At 36.2% G+C, this 21,958-nt stretch overlaps 1 protein-coding gene across 4 annotated transcripts in view; it reads right to left on the reverse strand.

Annotated features, from left to right (window-relative positions):
- LOC117344554 overlaps window positions 1–21,958 on the reverse strand; it is a 158,022-nt gene that overhangs the window by 40,320 nt on the left and 95,744 nt on the right. Inside the window, exon 1 of one of the 4 annotated variants that reach the window (XM_033907336.1) lies at window positions 15,296–15,797. The exons of the other annotated variants lie outside the window; for them this stretch is intronic. Within the exon in view, the coding sequence (XP_033763227.1) occupies window positions 15,296–15,313 (18 nt within the window). The 5' untranslated portion in view covers window positions 15,314–15,797. Of the gene's footprint in view, window positions 1–15,295; window positions 15,798–21,958 lie in introns of those variants that run through there. 4 annotated transcript variants of the gene reach the window in all.

The following is a 21,958-nucleotide window of genomic DNA, read 5'->3' on the forward strand; positions in this document are numbered from 1 at the left end:
ATATGTCTATATTGGATTGAATTTGCCGGTTGGCTTTCTTCGTATGAATTTCGGTTGATAGCAGTTCATACTTTTCGTGACATGATCAATCTTGAAAATCGGCGTTGATATACGACGTTTCATTTCAAACGAACAGTATCATTTAACAAACGTTCCAGCCGATTGATGAACATTTGCGGTACAGCAGCTCGGTTGAGACCACTCGGAAATCAGTGAATATCAATCACATCCGAGAAGTTCCGGCTGCGGTTGGAACTACACCAGTGTTGATAATCGTCTGCAGAAATTTCTCGAAGCAACGGAATTACAGCTTGAGTCCAAGAATTTGACATGTGATTGCGGTAAAGATTCTGATTAATTAGCACCATCAGGGCCATAATATGGATCAGAGTGATATCAATACGGCAGTATCTTGGACAGAGGCCCGGGCTGCCATCACGGTCTGATCTCGGCGTAGAACCAGTGACATAGGGTCGACTCCTGGGAAGGTTCGGTGTTACAGAATTACCCAATAATGTGGCGAGCTGCGGAAACAGGTACGGGTGATTGGACAAGACAGATGACAAAGAACAGGCCCGCCGAGTGTATCCCGTATCAGAAGTAATAACACTGCCGCGTCCATGCAGCATTCCCATCTTGACCCATCGTCCCAGTAATTGGTTGATGGTGCCGTGTTCGATCGGATACTGGCACAGAACCGTTGGAGGTTGGACAGAAACCACGATACCTTTAGGCCAATAGTATCTACACCAAAAGCAGTGTAAACTGATTTAATTCGACATTCAAAAGAAATATGCTGTACTTTTACCAAACATTGTGAGTCTGTGACCAAGAGTGTCTTAATTAAAGATTCAGGCGACAGTTACTGAAAAAAACGCCTACGTCACAGCGTTTTAAAGATACTAGTTTCGACATTTCCTTCCCTATAAGGTAGTTAATTAAAAGCTTCTGTAACAACATTAAATATGTACAACAAAATCCAACCTTTCCATATTTTCTGATGCTAAATAAAAATATTTCTCCTTCTTTGTCTAGTCGACAATGTACTGAGGGAATCCCCAGGGATCTACTGAACTTGACAATGCATCACATGCACGTAGTCACGTTCATCATATCACTTTTAAACAAATTGGATTCTCCCTACCTATAGTCTAACACCAAAACACTACCTTACAGAATGGTAATTTAATCATACACTGCGTGCCAACAGGACATTGGACGGGGTCGTGGGTATATCTGTCAGAAGTCTCCCCAAAACTAATTTTGTAATGGAAGCAAATGCAGCTAGAATACAAGGGAATTCGCCATCAATTTTGGGGAAATTATTTAAATAAAACGTCATTTATGTGTCTGGTTTCACATTTAGATCTCTGGAAACCTTGATGAAATTATGTATCAAATATACTGCAAAATACAGAAAATTCAAAGTTATGGCAATGTTTCTACCTCGATCAGAAACTTTTAGAACGTCTCCTTTAGCCAGTATGTCTTAAAAAAACAACAACAAAACAAAAAACAACCACTACACATGCCCCACGGTGTGTTTTGGCTCACTGTTATTTGCACAATGGCAGTGATCGCTAAACACAGAGGTTAATTATATAATTCAATAGAGTTCACACCGATCAAATGGCGAGGGTAAAACAACATAAAACGCGGGAAATAAAATATTTCCAACGGTGTAATGTAATTTCCAACCAGGAGAACGCTCCCGTGTGACATTTGTATCACGTGATATGTGGGCATCTCTTCTTTTTAATGTCCCAGGGACACACTATTGGCACCAGTCGTTTCCAAGGTAACAAAGAGAAATTTATAACGCGATGAATTACCACCCGTGAATTCCGCCCACAGAAACTACGACCGGAATGGATTATTCAGGTTCGTGTACTAAAAGAATTTAGACTAGCTATTGTAAGAAATTATTTTCTGCTGTTGTGAATGCCGTTGTTTCACAACTGAAATACTAGGCATTTGACACAATTTAATTGTGAACTTACTGCAATATAACGCACGGTTAGAGAGATCTTGTTTTAGCTCGATCGGTTGAGCGGAAGTCTAGTAAGGCAGAGGTCCCGGGTTCGATTTCAATCGGAGGAAGTGATTTAAATTCAATTAATCATGTGCTCTGTTTCATTTATATATTTATATATCGTTATCTAAGGGCGTCCGTTTTGTCAGTTAATTTCAATTAATTACCGACAACATTTAATCAATCCCTGTTGTATAGAAGAACAATACCAATCGATTTTACTTAATGAAGATGTATTCTTTAAGGAATTAAACAAAACCACTTAGAACTATGAAGGATACACGATTATGAATCACGTGTACAGCCGTTAGATTAACAATGGTGTTTGATACTGATAATACACTTGAAAGCAGATTGATCTCCGGTAGTGGAGGCTTAACCACCCCGCTCAATATTCTGTAGTTTTGCACATACAATGTTGTGATCGGGTTTGCAATTGATTGAACTCCGATTTTGATTATAATTATATCATCTACTTGTCAAGCATCAAGCGCGTTCGTGGCACGAGCGCACGCGAGTAGTCTCAGTGTATCGAATAGACGTCAGGCGCTCTCCGGGAAATTAAGTCTCAAATCAATGCCTAGGGTGGCGTTATCATGATGGATAACATTGGTGTAAGTCTCGCTAGTCGTTAGTGTACCGGCGGAAGCTCCTGGTATCCGCGCAATCGTATTTATACCACAATCACCTAAAACATCAATATCTCCAAGGAATCTCTGCGGCTTTCCTTGTCACTTGTACGGAGTACGTCATACCTACCAGAGAAATATTGAATTATTCAAAACTCAAATCCTTTACAAGTTGTTTCTGCATTTCTTGTGTAATTCTACATCTTCGTGTCTTTGTTATATACCCTACATACAAAAGACGTACCAACTCACCCTGCCACTTCCCCTAACCACTACAAAACTACCTCGATGTTACACAAAGGACTTGGCACTTTTTAAAACAACAGAGAACAGCATAATTAAAATGAAACCATAAGTCAAACTCAAACTCCATCATATGAACAACAAATATAGATTTTCATATGAAGAACAAATATAGATTTGCACAGAGACCATTGAAAAGGTACAATGAGAATACGACCAGGTGGTTCGTAAGAGTAAGCGTCTTCCGCTTCGTTGACGGCATTCGCCAAATGAGAACTAGCGTGGTGATAAGGGGACCACTTGGTATATCTATGAACATTGAACACGCCAAAGAAAAAGTACATGGTTTAATTGCTGTGCCCCAAAATCAGCAACAACTATCATCATTTGATATGTCTGTTATCATTTTCAATGGCTAACATACATGTACAGTTCAAATTCATTTCCAAATTGAAAGACTCTCTTTGAAACTTCTAGGAGCAATACATCACATCTACCTATTCTGCCAGTTTCAAAGATTAGAAAGCATGTATACGGTTAAATTAAGCGAACCTATCGGATATGGCCGGACAACCATGACAAACAAGGATACAATGAGCTTTCTCCAGACAAACTGCAGGCAGCGTAATTTGTTTTGCAATAGAGGAAATATCAATATTTTCTAATCAATTTTCGGGGTCGCGAGTTCTCGAGGACCAGCGTAATCCTGTTAACTCATCATCTACTAATTTGCACGAGAAGAACAGGTAAGTTGGGCTCATAATTCGAGCAGCTTAGCAACTGAATCTACTCTGCCTGGAAACAAGCCCGTGATTTTCTCAAGGAAATCCGTATTGACAGAAAACATTTCCCGTCGATAGATTGGTCAATGGAATGAGTGAGGATAATAAGACTTATGATAGATACATGTAAGAAGTGTATTCGCAGGTGTCACCAGGTAAAACACGACCTTTATCGGTGTTTGTTTCACCTGAGCTTCTGTCGAGAACGGCTGTCGTATAATCAAAATCGTGTTTAGAATCAGATTGTTCAGGCTGTTAGAAGGAGAACGTATGTAATCTACCGATAGCCCAGGTAAATAGCAACCAGCGATGCTGCTGATGCTGCAAAGGGTTTACCTCTCACTCGGAAAAATGACATCATCGATTTAATTCGAATTGATAAGAATCTTGTACAAAATATATTTAGCCTATCAGCGTGATGATCGGGTTGCTCTACCGCAGTAAATGTTCGTTTTCCTCCACCCATTACGACTCTGTACCTAACTTGAGTTCGTCTGAGGGATTTTAGACATGAAAGGTGAGCTGTTTGTCACCTGTCGTTTCACGACTGTAAAAGTTAACCACGTGCCTTCAGACTCAATAAAAGTGATTGGATTGATGTTTTTGAATTAATTGAGTGCTGTTTTACAAACGCTGAACAAGCGCTCGTGCAGAACAGGTTTTAGCTACTCTTTCCCGCCATCTGATATATAGACTCAATTGTCAAAGAATTCTGTGCCACGCCTCGCTGACATGTAACTACCACGTGGCAATCCTTCTGAAAATCACCGATATATAGTTACAGTATATTGATAATATACAAAATTTTCAGTTAAACATATTTTTCTACATAACTTCTGGGTCGGTATATACCCGACGGGTACTCATGACATAAAAATACATGCGACGTGAATACTTTGACGGCATGGGTACAATGTATTGCAGTACCTGTGACGTCATCATTTTGTGGATGCCGAAACTTCAGTAACACATGTAAAGGTACATGTACCAATGGGGTTCGCATGATGTTAGCGGGTGACAATTGACAAGAAACCCTTACCATAGCCCATACAGACATCCGATTTTACTACAGTCATAATAAGTAGGCGACAGGTGGAGAAAAATGTCACATTTTAAACGTGAATATCCAAATTGGCCGAAACCATACTGAAACTACACATTAATATACCATATCGGCCAGAAACCGAACTGGAAATCAAAATTTTAAAAACAGCGCTCTAACCAACAAAGCTATCAATCCGACTCAGTTATGCAGTGGTCTAAAATCAGGGATAACACAAATCGTCCCGATATCATGACTATAAGACATCGTTTGAGTATCAACTCCAGGTTTAAGTTAAAAACCAGACGCTATCGACTCAAAGATGTATCAAGTTTCAAATGTCTACGTATTCATTATCGACGGACAGATGTATTTGTTTTGCGATATTGATGAATGTCTTTCAAATCAATCCGTTGATGTAATGCGTACATTTTTTTGTATGTGTTGCCGTGATGGGTGTCTATCAGACAGATATTACAGTATTTACTTGTTGATAAATGTCCCAAACACCAGACGAATGTTGCTATAGTATCGACCACCGTTGTTACTTTTCTCCCAGCAGGTTGTGTCACGTGACTCTATTCCACTGTCTCAGATCTATAAACAGTTGAAGGCAGTGAAGTGGTTATGACATAATCTAGCAGTAGGAGAAGGTACATCCTAAAGTCAGGAGTCTTATCAGACTTTCCTGTCGCGATGTGTCTCCTATCTCTACAAACATCTCATCTTATCGTAACACCGGAGCGTACGCACTGCGTGACGCATGCGTGGCGCTGTACACTTTGACTCTCTGCTGCACGGGGTAGTAACCGCAGCACTTTCGGTGCTTAATACCCGAAATGCACGAGAGTGATCTTTAAATCAATTTTATTTACAAATTTACATACCGGATTTATATCCATTTAATTCATAACGATTTTATGTTTCACGGTATTATCATTATTTTTCTTCCTGTTTTTTTTCTTTTTTTTTCGTTTTTTTTTAAAACTTGAGTCACTAATCTAACTAGATAATACAAACAATAACCTTTTAGCGACGAAATCAGAAACATCATCGTTGTATATTTCTTAACATCAAAGGTGATCGACGAAGATAAATCGGATACATCTCGCTTTTCAACTTCTAATCAAGATTACTTAACACTTTTTAATAGGGTCTATCAAGATTACGTCTCTGATAATAGGTTCTCCGGTTTTCGTGAAATTCAAAATGTCGTCTTTATCATTCCGGTGGATCAGTTTACACGTCACCTGTCTCGATCAAGCGTCTTTTTGATATAGACGATTGGCGTCCCATCAGTTAGTGTCGGCCTCGTTTTCTATAAACTTTTATCGGATTTATGTTGTTTTTTTTATCTGCGAAGATATCAGGTTTCTTTCCCAATGTAAAGGTACGTTCAGTTGATTTAAGTACTCGGTAAGTAATGACTCATGAAGCACAGCAGAGGTACCAAACTCCTTCTGTAAAATGTTACGTCCCGCAATCATAAACATCAATCTGTATTTTTTTCAGATTCGTTCTATTTTTACTGTAAAATCCGAAGCTCACATTTCATTCACAAATAAGAAAAATACTACAGCAGCAATTCAAAAATATTCAGCGAGAATAGTTGTAATTCTGGTGGTTTGTTTCCGTGGCGTAGTCTCTGTTACACGCCAAGAGGGATAAACACCGATACAGATCAATACAGGACAGACTAGTTCGGATTACCTCCCTTAGACCGATACTCGAGCTGAGTAATATGGAATGCGCGCGACGTGCTTGCTTCTGGCTTTTGACGTTTATTTTACACCCACGTTTATTTTACACCCTTTCAATGTAAATCTATTCTAAATATTGGAATGACACATTTTATATGAGGGTGTTGTAGAATATAGCAATGTTCTACTAGAAATTTCATACGGAAAAATGTAGTCACAGCCCATATTGTATGGACTCCAGATTTTTGTAAAAAATTTCTCACCTAAATTCTAGCAGTAGTTTATCGCCTCCTCGTCCGACACTTAGGATAGAATATAAAATCAGGTTCGGGATAAATTATGGAATCAGATACATTCAAGAAACCAAAATCAGTAAAGGTCAATTATATCTATGTTTTGTTTCCCCTTTATATATACAATGTATGCGCCATTGAAACGTTCTTTTCACGTGGCGCAGCCGTACAATTGGGTGCCGTAGATCGTGAGTTCGAGGCCCGGTCAGGGCACGAGTTAAAAAGTTGTCTTCCTTCGTCATTTGTGTTATATATAGCGACAGGGTCCAACCAGCCACAACCTGCCACAATCCCACATGTGGCTACAAACTGCGTGACCTTAGTATGCTAGTACATGGATGATAAACATTTCACCTCTGTCCCCCCTTATTACACGATACACAATAAACACAAGTCGTGAGTTCACCCTACACAGGTAAGGAATTTGCAATAATATTATCCCAATTTGTTTTCAAACTAATCTCAAATTTAAGCGGATGACAGGTAAAACTCGGCCTACAGATAATAGGAATCTATGATTTCCTGAAGAAGGAAGACTTTGGAAGAAAACCCGGACAAAGCCCCAGTGATATTGTTTGTAAACAAATGACTCATAATATAGATGAACAAGAAAATTGAATCTTTTATCTTGGACAAAGATTATTGTTACAATCGGACGACGTACATTCCAGTGTAACAGGTGTAGGCCGTCTGATGTATCGCTTTACCCTGGCCAGCCGAGACACGGCATCGTCAGCTTACAATTCACGTATATCCCTCATATGACTGACTCTCACACCAAATTAGTCTGTAACCCCTGACTGACCAAGGTTAGGACTGAAGAAGGCCACCTGGTAGAGGTCGAAAGCTACCCGTATGTAGAATATATCTGTTGAGTGCGTTGTTAAAAAAACCCCACATATCCCTTTAATTATACGACAACTTGTTCAAATATCTGTAAATGACATATATTTACATTTTATAAAATAATATTCCATTACTATCTGTTAAATCTCATTTTGTTTTTTAGACATATTTCTTTTATGTCCCTAATCTTAAGCTGACAAATAACCCCCAAAATGAGGCATGACGGGATATATAGGTCTTACTCAGCGGGACCACGTGGTGTGTTCACCTGGCTGGTTAATCACCATTAATTGTTGATCCTGGGGGCGAGCAGATTACTACGGCAACTCCAAAAGGCAATGATCAACTCTCAAATATTTTCTCAAAAAGGCTCAGTTTTCAGCGAAATATGAAGTAAATATAGGTAGGGGGAAATTATTCACCAAATTTCTTTACCCATCATACCGGTAACAAAACAGTACAACAACTCACGAATCACAAAAAAAAACCTCGAGAGAGGAAGTACTCGCTAAAGCTCGATCATTTTAACAAACTTTTAACAAAACGTTTACGCGATTCCTTTATGGGTCAATGCTGTCGTCATTGGTTCTAATGTCGGCGGGCATTAATCAAGACAATATAAAAACAAAACACCTTTTCATTACACTATGCCTGAACACCGGAACAAAATATTTTGCAGAAGACGAAGACATATCAATCTAATTATATAAATACAGGTATACGTGTCGAAAAGTTTAACATGAAACTATTATTATTATTATTATTATTTAGTTTCATTTTGTATGATCCGACAATTATGTTTATGTGGGGACCACAATATGGAAGTCAGTGCATAAAAAAATGGGCTTTTATAAATATCAACCCATCATGATAGCGGCTTGACCCTGTAGTTTAATGGTTATTTTTTAAAGAATATGAAATACATGTGTAATTTTTTTTTTTTTTGTGCGTGCCACTAATTAGAATTTAAAAATGGTGTATAGGGTAACGATTTACGTCGGGGACGAAATGTCAGCCAGCAGAGCTTACCACCCCCTCCGGATATTATCACAAATGACTGTAGTGACATACAGAGGTATATACGACCTTTAAAGGGTTCCGTATTTTATCTAAAAAGGGCCTCAAATGTATCCTGTCGCTAACCACTTGAACCCCAGTCGTTTGATGTGCAAATGAGCCCAAGACGAATGTGTTAATGTTATACAGGTTGTACAGGCGGAGTCACGTGACACACTTTACATGCACATCGCTGTTCTCAATCTACTGTAGAATGTTATTGACACAGAAAAAAAACCCACAACCAACTGTGAAGGTAATCTCCAATTTCTTGTGTAATCTTTAATTTCATAACCAGGGATATTTAACACGTCAAAATTAACATTTACCATATGTTGGCAGTCAAATAAACTATGTTCAGTGGTGCCCTACAAAACTAAAGACAGTGATTAAACAGAGCTATCGGGAACAAAATAGTTTTTTAAACAGAAACAAATACAGTGTTACTGAATTAATTAAAAAGTAAGAAATAGATTTTAGCTCGATTTATGCATGTCTGTTTTTAATTATTTATTGAATTAAAAAACAGCAGTATAAAACGGCAGTGTTGTAATGCAAATAGCTAAGTCTGAATTTATACAGGGGCTTCGTAATTCATCAATTTATATGTAAGACGTTGCATGGTGTGTGGACTGGCCACCAGCCCCCAAAGTCTTATAACACATCATCGCCCCCTTGTTAGAGTCAGACATGTCCTGGATACCAGAGTTCATTATTATTTATATTTTAATATAAAATGCAATTCTACATTGAGGTATTGTATACACATGTATGGATACTCAATAGCATAGGAATGCATGTCCGGGTACGTTTTCTTAGATTTCAAAACAATAGCATCCAGAGTACAATGCAAGAATACATCACGGATATATGACGTCACACGATTGTCTAATTACAAAAATCAGTTTGACTCGAAATTTGCCTTTCCTGTAGATAACAATGCAAACTGAAGATTAATCAAACTAGTTGAAACATTGCATAAAATGTTGACATGTGTTTAAGATTCTTTAGGTACAGAAGCAACACACAAAATATCACACATTTCGAGAACATTAATATTTTACCGATGTTGTGCAACCTCTAATGAAGGTTAAGGTCATCCACTTGAACAACTTGAAATTAAGTTCAGCCAAAATACAAGCCGAATGCCAACACACTCTTTGCATCGAAATCGTTTTAAGTTTTGAAGAGACTAAAAGTCATTTCCTGAAACGTGATTAATATACTCTCGAACCAAAATCTTGGAGCATGATATCACATCACCACAACAGACCACGTCAATGTCAAGACACCATACGTCATGGCTATTTATAGGCAACATATGGTTCCATTTTAGAAGAACTCGTTTGACATTTTAACCTATTTCTGTTGTTCATAAACATGATCAAATGTGTCTGAGAGCGAAAAAAATGACAGCAGTTTATCCCTGTATGTTACACGTTAAATTTGGTTATTCTAAAGTTTATGATTTTAAAGAGGCATTCCTTCGTTTGAAGAAAGTTTAGGTCATCAAAATATAACTTACTGCAAATGTATATTTTTTCCAAGTAGTAAAAGTTCCGAAGCCAAAACCAAAGTTCTTCGAGTATTAAGTCCTGAAAATTATTAATTCGACCCGAAGTATCACTAATTACCACAGAAACATACGGTATTTGTATACGATACGCCTTTTTCTTGTACAATTCGGCGTTGATTTAATTACATGTAGGCACAAACACTCATATTATCATCGTTCGGACATAGATTTCATCAACAGAAATTGTGCATGTTTCTGATGTCCTAACGAAGGAGTGGCCTTTTAAAGAAAAAGAAAAAGTCAGAAGGCGACGATGAAACTGCCATCACCAACGCTCCCAGAGACCTGTGGCCAGACTAAACTATATAGCTAGAGGATAACAATTTAGTATTTCCTACATGTGCCAGTTTCTTTAAATGCCGTTTTCATCGCTCCAGCTTTTTAACGACATCAGATAAAACTCAGTCACAGTTGCCTTTCGTGCTTTTCCAGCATGTGAACCAATTTTTTCAAACTGAAACCAAGGTACACTTCAAACGCACGTGTCCATATCTCAAACGTAACCTGTCTCCTGACACACCGTCTAACGGATCCAATGGAACAAACGTTACACCACCCTGTTGGATCCAATGACAATGGAGCTTATATCATACTGTCGGATCCAATGGTAATGGAGGTTACATCATCCTGTCGGATCCAATGGTAATGGAGCTTACATCATACTGTCGGATCCAATGGTAATGAGGTTACATCACCCTGTCGGGTCCAATGACAATGGAGCTTACATCACCCTGTCGGGTCCAGTGGATGTTATATCACGATGCCATTCAATGACAAACGTTAATTTCTTTTCCTTGACACTCAGTAAAACGTTTATTCATTCTAATGAACGCCTGGAATCGTCGATTTGAAGGTATATGTAGGTCTTACGGAATTAGCCGATAATCTTCACGCTATGGCACCAGACCGTGCAGCCATAGATCAGAAACGCTGATCTCGTAGCTGATGTGAACTGTTCAGTGACGTCAAATCAGACTAAAGGTTTGATCGTTCAAATTATAGAAATACCGTTATCGCCATAAAAGGACGTAATAAGTTAAATATTGAACACCTCATATATAGAGCATATAGAGGTTTATTGTGTTCACTAAAGAATGGGTTTATAATTTAAAAAAAGCCGTTATGCTCAAGACTTGTGATTAAACAAACATGGTCAATTTGCTTGTAACCTTCGGTCACTCAAGAATAAACTAAACCCCAAAATTGATACACAACTGGTAAAAAAACATATTTTGCATCTTTATACTTCTATAATTCTGACATTCCGATCCCAAATAATCACTGCACAAACAAAAATGTTTGGATATCTGTGTGTTAGATAACAGTAGTATTGGAAAAATGTCAGAAATAGGTCGGCGAACCCTATACGGTAAAGGTGCATGGTACATTAGATTGCATGGAATGAAAGATAATTGGGAAAGAAAAATCTATATTTGGTTTAATCATATATTTGCATGATTCTTCAAACTCTTTCTTATCTTGTTTTGGTTTTCTGCCCAACACTGCGTTCACTTCAAAATGATCTTAGTCTATCAAATGTTTGCGTCTATGTGCAGAAAGTGCTTGCAAGTCTAAATATAGACTTGTTTTCTTTCGCTATCCCGTGAGAATGATGGGCGGTGTTTATACTGTGGTCTGTTGCCTGTCTGAAGTAATTTATACCGACTTTCAATGATAATTTTCCAATACTATCAAAACACTAGCGAGAGACCTCCTTGCTCCTGATGGATCGACTGAGAGTTTCCGGTTCGTTGCCGGAAATTCGACACTATTCCTGCTTAGACTTTTGGGAATTGACCTGCTAGCAATATCTCTCAGCAATAAAAATATTGGCGGAATGTTTTTCCCAAGATAGATGGAGTAAAATTCTTTCAGTACTGGAGATAAAGATACAGATGTGAGTGACCTGTGGCCTAACATATCTACGGATGTTTCGTGCTTGGGCAAATTTCTCTTCGAAAACTGCAAACAAAACCCAGTTATAAAGCTATTGTTCTATTTCGATTATTTGTTTGTTCTAGGTCATGATGTTCATCAAACAGAAACGAAACAATTAAATGATTCAGAAGTGACCCACGTGATTGTCATTATGATGATATACGACTTTGATAACGAAATTTCACACTAACTGTATGGCGGTTTGTGACAGAAATCACTGTAACCAGCTACCCGGGTCGTCACTCCCAACCCGTGTCAGTTTGTGTTTCTTGGGAAGCTGACAAACGGGCCGGACTGTACTGTCGTGGTTGTGTTCTTGTACAAGGCACTTTACCCCAATTGTTCTGGATGGCATACGACAAGTCAACCGTATGTTGTTCAGTGAGTAAGTCACCAACTACTACAAGGAAACCCGCCTCAAAAAGACACTGGTTGTTCAGAGGGCGATAAACTCACTTAATAAACACAGCAAGGAATCAGAAATATTTAGATCGACATTTGTATCATTTTGTTACTTATTCTGAAATTAATTCAACAAAGAACACAATATATGATATTATATTCCAGATTCATTTTTCATTTATTATAAACTTTCCAATTATCATTTACCTATCAGTATGCTTTGTTTTGAACTTTCCCATTTCCATCTTCCTATGGGTATTTGCAAGAAACTTCCAATTTCAAACTAGAAATATTTATAAAGTTCGTGTCCGATTCAAGTAAGATAATTTTATTGTGACCAGCTATTTTATGTGCCAAGCCCAAAATGAAATTTTCTGAAGGTGTCGACAAGACGTCATCACTATAACAATAATTTTGATAGCCAACTTTCCCAAATGACGTGTGCATGGCCTAAAGCTCTTATTTCTAAGTTAGTATCCAATGACAATTGAATTAAATATAAGCCAAAAATATCCATTATGAAAACACCGGTGGTAAATTTCCATGGTTACTTATTGAAAACCATTCGTGCTGAACCGATATTTCCAATCCTTATAAAGCTGTGGACACCCGGTGACACGAAGTCATTGAGAGACATCGCCGGCCTGTATGAGGTTTGCATGACTACAGAAAAGAACTGTTCATAACACTACATTCAGAACCAGTGGACCGTAACTAGCTCACATTTACCTGTAAAACCAGTAACGAAGACCGCTTAGGATTGTTCTGAAAGAATCCTAAATTTATACCTGGGTTTAAAACGTAACCTTGGTACATATTATCAATCTATTGGATTGGATACCGTGGAAGACATTTTTATTTTTATATATTTGTTCACAATGACTCACAAACTATTAACAACAAAAACGAGCTTCCTGCTGTAGACTACTGCATAGCAACTGAACTAGTAAATTATTTAAATAAAACTGGTCGACATTTCCACGAATTTCCTTGTGAATTGGATCTATTTATCACAGTCTGCCACAAATCACAAACCTTAAGTAGATAAACATTAGCGAGAGTGCACTGACTGATTAAAAACGTGATACAGTTCATAAAAGTAACATTCGATTTCTTTAAACATACATTCATCACGATCATCTACAGTAGTGAGCGTTGGTGACATTTCAGTCAAATAAAAATAAAACAGGTTTTAAAATGTTTATATGTCAAATTGTGTATCGCGACATATCAGTAAAATAAACATGATTTTTTATTCAAAAAATAAAAGTTGTTTTTGAGGGTATATGTATATGCATTATAAGGATAATAATTTTGTATATTATAACAAAATTTTAAGTCTCCAGTTTTGGACTGTTGTCACCCAATTTATTTTTGTGAATCTCGACAGTATCCAATTAGTAAAATTTGGCCTCAAAGAATATACATACAAATATGTTATCCTTGAATTCAAATCATTAACATACTTGAGGGTGCAATAAGTGTTTGAAAAACAAATTTGATTGACTTTAAATAACATTCAAACTACAGTCCTTACCCATAGACAGGAATACCATCATGACCAAATACTACTTTGCTTAGAGGGTACATATAATATGTTTTTTAACCGCCAACCAGAAAGGATGTATTAAATACAATTTCAATGATCCAATCAACTAGATACACATATACAGCGTAGGGCAAAGTCTTAATACAAGTAGACAAACTAGTGATAAATAGACCAAGAGGTGAAGTGCAGTGTATTATACAATTCAAGAATTAGGCTACACCCTGGTTATGTCGCAGTAATTAGTCATAATACACACAAGACTTCCCGTCAAGCCAGTCAACGCCTCAGTAACTACAATGTGCACAACATTTCATCAAGACATATCTACAAATTATATTCACAGGGCTCATATTACGCAAACAAAATGAAGGTTGATTTAAGCTGACAAGACTATAAAAGATGGTATCCCACTCTGCCCTGTCAATCACATCTCATTATCCTCAGTATTTAAAGCTTTTGATGATGTCATCCATACTTAATAGTCCGTTCTTAGCAGCATGTGTATCTTCACATCATACAGCGAATACCAGTATCACATGTAATAATATTGTCAAAAACTAAATCTTATGATACCTTATCTTCATAACCCCCACCCTCATTATATCAACATTCAAATTAATGTTTCTTATGTAGTTTAAACTCTATACAATCTTTTTTTTTTCAATGTGATTGAAACCAGCATGCAAATGTCTCATGACCAACCCTTGTGTTGCACATAACACCTCAATCTGTTATAATGCTATACTGGTTTTCTTAAGAATTTTCCCCAAGAAGGCTGAAACTAGAATTTCAAATGTCTCATGACCCACCCCTGTTTTGGACACCGATAGGTTGGGTCGGAATGGCACCTCTATTATACCCATATTCTATCAAATAACAAAAGATGAAAAATGCGAGTTAGTTAACATACATTAGATGGTTTATCAAGAAATCAACATCATGTAGATGTTGTAGTTTAAGACCAAAGGTGTCATGTTGTTTTTGTCTGGTATACATTCATCAAGAATGTTTACGTCGACAATGTGACAATATCTTGTGAAATCTGTCCGTATCCCCGCCGTGTGTAGCCCGATGACCAGATGTGACAATGCTATTATAAAGCATTATAGTTTATATCGACAACATCGGATACATATCAAGTTTATAATGAGGCTATAAATACATTGTACGGTTACATTCAATCAAACAATGAGAAAGATAATATCACCTTCCTTCCAAGCAGCATCGTGACGTCGGTGTCGAGGAGAAACAAGATACCCTCTCACACAGGTGGGGTCACCTTCGGATTCAACTTCTTGTAGACAATGTCAAGGGATGAACAGAAATTAATTCACAAAGGTACATCCAGAAATTTGATCACCTAGTTAAAACGATATATACGTTTAATGTATACATATCCGTCCGATATAAACTTCACCATCCACCCCTTTTGTGTTGTCGAGCGTGGCTAGTCGAGCACGACGTATGTACCAAAACCTCGTTGTGAAAATCTTACAAATTCGAGGGAAAACTTCTACACAAACACAGATGTGACACAGATTGGAGAAGACGTGTATTTGGAGAGTAGTAAGGCTGTAACTGCGGACACCTCTACGTAACCACGGCGTATGACTAGCCGTCCACGAGCACAACTTATCAAATCATTCTACTTTAAAACATCCTGTGACTTCACCGTACAATGTATGGTATGCCAGCTTTCGTTCATGCTCACGATAACACTTAGCTGTCTAGCTTACACAATCTGTTATATTCCGAACATGAAGAAAACTTTCGATCATCCCCTCAACACAAAGAAGCGGAAATGAAAACAGGGCCTTTGTTACTTCGGGAGCGAATCTCTGGAATTACAGCTCTCGGTAGTCTTGTAACGTTACGCGCAGCAGTTAGCTTTGTCCAGGAGCTTGTATCAGGCATACGTAGCTTAAACTGAAACGCCCTTTTAAAAGAATTCCCTAAATCTATTATATTTCTAGTCATTTATATATCTTTGTAATCAGTATTAATGAAATATTTGTTTCTTAACAATCCGAAAACCAGATATTTAAAAGACTCAGGACAATTTAGTGATGTATTTGTTTTAGTTAACGATATCAAAATGTTATTTAAAAGCTGTCAATGCTTTTTATGACAATGTTTAGGTTACACGTGGTGCAGTACGACAAACGGAACACTATTTGTGTAAGACACAAAAAGAACAAGTTATTATTTAAGATCGTGTACTGGACATTTAACTGATGGCATGGTAGTGGACACTGTTTTATTTATATAACGACTTTACGTGCTAAAGTACTGGACACAGTGGAAGGACAACCTAATAGGACATTCGTACAGTTTTATTAACGCTGGGATTATATAATTCTGGGTAACTATAATTAGAACCAGGGGTGTTTATTGTTGAGTAATGAGGTGTAATCGGAATGCCGAGTAACTTAAATTAAGTCAAAATGTAATGAAGTACAGAGTCCATTAAAATAACCGCTAGGTTTAATTAATGGCGGATAAGTTTAGCGAGTAAACAAAGCATCGTAGTATTATTGATATTTTGTTTAAAAGGATGTGTCTAATATAAATAAAACACACACATACACATTTATATACGTTTTAGCGTCTTATATCAATTACTCTTTGAATAATCTAAGCGTTAAGATGATTTACTAATATGGTATCGAATATTATGTTATTTGAAATGGTAATACTAAACTCAACAGTTTATTATAAACAAACAAAAATACGTAAACAGAATGAATACATCTATACCGAATCGAACCGTTAATAGTTTTACCAAAATCAAAATAAATAGTCTTGCTTTGTCTAAATGCCAATAGCAACATAAATCTAAATTGTCAAAAGTTGTACCAAAGATTGCAACGTAAAAAACAAATGTGTGAGAGTCGAACAAAATATTTGCCTTCATTCTATCTAAACCAAAATCTTATAACAGAAGGAAAATTCTGACAACATTGGTACATTTAAGCTTTTCCAAATCTTCCTATAATCTACACAGATACTGATAGAATCTAATATCACAGTCTTATCTATCAAGGTAAACAGAGCCCATGCCATACAGATGTCTTATTTCAAACAACACCTTTGGTAAAAGCCAGGAACAGCGCGAGGAATAAAGTCACATTACCAGCGATTTCGAAGAGAACTGTTTAATTCGTTTTCAATGTAAGACATCAACAAAGCAGTTTTTCGTGTGCGCTTTAAAATAAAACATATGACATTTTAGGTTGTTTCGGCTAACACACGATGAACACTTGTTCAAATACATACTGGTTAAGTTCATTGATAAATTACAGGACCGGACGCTATTTTCTTCATTATCGAGGATTCGTGCTCGGTTTCCTCCGTATCAGAGCAGCCATCACTTGGAGAGATGATTGATTATTCGTTCCCGAGATATTTTGAACAGCTGATATAACGATAAAACGGCTATGAAACTTCAAACTGAAATCCCCGGCAACAACCTAGCTGGGTTAAGGTGTAATATGGCATTGATGGTCTCTCGATCTTCTGAAAGAACAGATTTCGAAAATGTTCGACGAAGGTTGCAGAGATTCAGTATTATAGATACAATATTTCTACATTTGTAATAGCTACAATAAATGTACATCTGTTATAGATACAATATTTGTACATTTGTAATAGATACAATATATGTACATTTGTAATATATAAAATATATATGTACATTTGTAATAGATAAAATATATATGTACATTTGTAATACATTTATATCAATATACAGATGTGTGTACATTTGTAATACAATGTACATGTATATACAATATACGTACATTTACAATACATGCCATAAATACAATGTATGCTGAAGAAAGAATATTAAAATGATCCATACAGTCATAATACTTTACATGTAAAACCAAATTAGACACGTTAGGAAAAAATAAAAATGAACTTAAATGAACAACGATAGAAGGAACCTAGCGGAAGGCACTTTCTTACTTGTTTACTTCACCGATAAGCGCCTCAAAAACATTGGTAGTTCCTTGGTTATTATAAGAAATTTCAAGAAAGATGAATATATTCCTATTAATTCATTACACCGGGAGCCTCTCTTCTTTGAAATCACCCTTTCATTTCTAACAGCAAATAATTCAGGCTTATTACCTTAGGTTTTTGGTTCACCGTTAATGACTTGAAAGGTTATATACATACAACAGGAAGAAGGAAGACGGATTTTCTCTGAAATAACAAAGCTTTACACCATACAGAACATGATTGTTTCCAGGTGTGGGACTACCTATTATTTCTAGGTCTCGTGAGTAGAGGAACTGTGTTTAAATAAAATTTTGATTCTGAGGAGGAAGTTTGGAATGCTTGCAGAGAGGTATTTTGTATAAATAACGATGGATGGAATAAGATAGGTTAAAATTACATCATATTATTTTAAAGGCAGGATATTTATAGGAATTTCCTTTAAAATGCTTCGCATTAAATGTCATTGCCTTCGAACCCAATGCAAACATCAAGAACCCATCTTCATAATGCAATTCCCTTTCAAATATCTTCTACAGATGGTTTGTGTTAAAATGGGCGGAAGGAGATTGCTAATATTAAATTTGGAAAGCAGAGCGATATATATATATATATATATATTATTATTATATCATTTCTAGTTAAGATCATTTTTTTGTTTCCGCGAAAGATCTTATTATTTAAAGAATGTGATTTTTTCCGATTTTGGTTTGGTATAATTACCCTAATATAACCGTAATGGCCGAGACATGTTCAGTTTATCGCTACAGCATTTTAAGTGTTTGCTAACTTTTTTCCGGAAAAAATCAAGTACACCGGATATTAATGCCATGGTTATACAAGGACCACTGGATTATCACATGACATGCAAGTCTAACGATATAGGAGACTGTTGTTTCCAGTCCAGAAATTACCACAGAAATTGAATTTGTCACATGTACCGAGACGAATTTCTTTTCAATCAGACCGATCAGTAATAGTAAATGATTTGTATGATGGTGGCTTCCTGGGCATTAGGACGGATATGTCTGGGGAGAGAACACAACACCTATATTTACCACTATATGAGTACGAATCATTCGCTTTCTTATTTCATTTGATTTATCATAATATTGTATCATATCACTACGATAAATATATCATGTCTACAGTTCAGCTGGGGATAGGGTGTAAACTTTATTTGGTATCGCCATAGATATACAATTTAATAATAAATTCCTTTACAGCTAAATAATGCATATAGAAAAATAAATAATTAAGATACATTTTTTGTATGTAACGTAATTAAAAAGAATAGGTAGACGGGAACAATGAAATAGTGAACATGAAATAGGATGTGAATGAATAACGATGAAAATCCATCAGCATTCAAACAATAACCATTGTCGACCGTAGACAATAACCTACTATATAAATCTATAAAAAAAAAATCACACAACGGAAAAAACATAAAAGCATACAGAAGGAATAGTTCAGATTTCTTTATGTATGTATATATTTATTTCTTTTAATAGCTACATCGTGACATTGGAAAACTGATCACTACAATCTCATTAAAAACGCAGTCTCAATCAGCGAATATTCCTACTCGGAAAACGGGTTGGCTTGTAGCTCTGTGCAAACAAATAAAACTATAAAGACACCGCAGAATGTTTATTCATTAAAATGGTTTATATATTAGTATACCAATCATGTTTTAATAAACAAGCTGGGGTGATTTTGTCCAAGAAATTCTTAAATTACAAAATACCACGTGCATGTTTATTAGAAATCCTGCATGTTCCTCACGAAATTAAAGGCATATATTCAAGTCGATAACATCTCGAGTCAAGGGTTTAAAGAGGTACTGTCCCTCAAACTCTCCCATAAACCACACTGGTCTTTGAAATATGAGTAGTCAACATTCAAAAGGATACTTCAATGACGTCATTTGGTGCTTATTTTAGATCGTTCTTAAGGAGAAGTGAATATCAAATAGGAGCTTTTAAGAGGACTGGCGACCCTGAAATGTCAGCGTTGAATGTTATCTAAATATTTGTTAATATGAAATATTAAAAACACATTGAGAAAAAGGTAGATATAATAAGCTTTTGCATAAATTAACTACCATAGGTTTTAAAATGTGTATAATGATATACTTAAGAGGATTTTATCGTGTTACGTGCAGGTATAAAGATCATGTCAAGTTGTGACGAATGTTTCCCCTGGTGGTACTGTCACTGCCCCTCGATCATTTCGGTCGAGATAAAAAAAAAAAACATTATAAATATTCATAATCCAGAGCTTGTTATAACATAGGCAAACATATTTCCCATAGGAAAAGTACACTTTATCTCATGGAAACTGTCAAAATTGCTGTGTGTGGAATGACTGATTTCGTCATTAGATCCCTCGCATCACTTCCCTGCTGCTAAACTTGATGTAGGTAATGTACTCCGAGACAAAGTTCCTTGGCTTCTTCAGATATATATATGATCGGGCTTAGAGAAGGCAACAAAAGGGACTATCAGAAGGTGCCAGTTCTTTGTGAATTCTAAGTGATGCCTTTGTAAAGGATATGTTTGAAATTACTCTTTTTCACATTTCAAGATTCACGTTAGAAAAATATACAAAGGTGCATCTTCAATTGTGAAAGAGTATCCACTTCTTTTGAAGAATAGCTTATAAGAAGAAAAAAGTATATCGGTCACAATCTTTGTTGTTAGTTGAACGATATACTACATCTAGTTATCATCATTGGTAAATCACACATTTTGCATCATCACAATTAAAAAAGTGATTTTTAAAGATATGGTCATGATTTTAATGGTTCCATCAGAAATATTCATCTACGGCTTGTATCCTCTTTATAAAACAATTATATTATCATATATCTTCAATATATGTTGCTAATTGAAAGAAAATTAAATATAATATTGTAAATTGTCTCTAATCCCTGATGAAAATATCTAAAATATGTTAAAATTATAAATTAAACATATACTCAATAGAACATCCTGTGCTAATTGTATTTTAATTACAAGTGAACACTTAGATACTTACGTCTATTTATGGGGAAAACTGCAAGTAGAAAGGCGCGCGGGGATAGACACCTTGTCTCTAACTCACAACACATTTTATAAATAACATTTATCTTTTTTTGTCAGTTTGAAGTTTGGCAATTTCCTGTTTGGAATAAAGTCAATCCCAAATCGATCGATCGCACCTGCGCTTCAATCACGTGCGGCCAGAGGCCAGAGGTCAGAGTGAAGTAATTTCTTCACCATTAGATTGAAATCAATTTGTCTATTTCACACCATGAAACAATCCAATACATTTCCTCCACGTTCTCTGGTGTCTATATATATTGTATATGAAGTGGTATATATTTACATACTTTGTCTTGACAAAACGTTTCCAAACAGCACTATTCATTACAATGTGTTTTACCTACATACATACGTCATATCAAAAGGATAAAAAAAAAGTTTTTAAGGTCATCTCTAAAAATCTGGCGATTGCACCGTGAGCATATTTCGTTGGCTAACATATGTAGCTCCATTAGATGTACATGTTTATTATGACGCCTACCAACCTGTAGTGTTTACACATATATAACATATTGTAATTTATAATGCTTTCTCGGATCCTTTAATAATGTCTTCAATTACAAAATACAGAAGGGGTGTTTTAAAACCGCCCTCACTACGGTGATATGCAGTTACTGTATAAACAATGTATTATGTTTTAATTGAATGTTAATATTTATCTTTAGAAATAGCTGCCATATTCTACTCTACAAAAATCGTCTACACATTACACTTCATGCAATGTAATCTATTTATTATCCCCGGCTCCCCCCCAATCAACTTAAGCTGAAATCACTTCA

The sequence above is a fragment of the Pecten maximus genome, chromosome 16 (assembly GCF_902652985.1).
Source record: "Pecten maximus chromosome 16, xPecMax1.1, whole genome shotgun sequence".
Taxonomy (NCBI): Eukaryota; Metazoa; Mollusca; class Bivalvia; order Pectinida; family Pectinidae; genus Pecten; species Pecten maximus.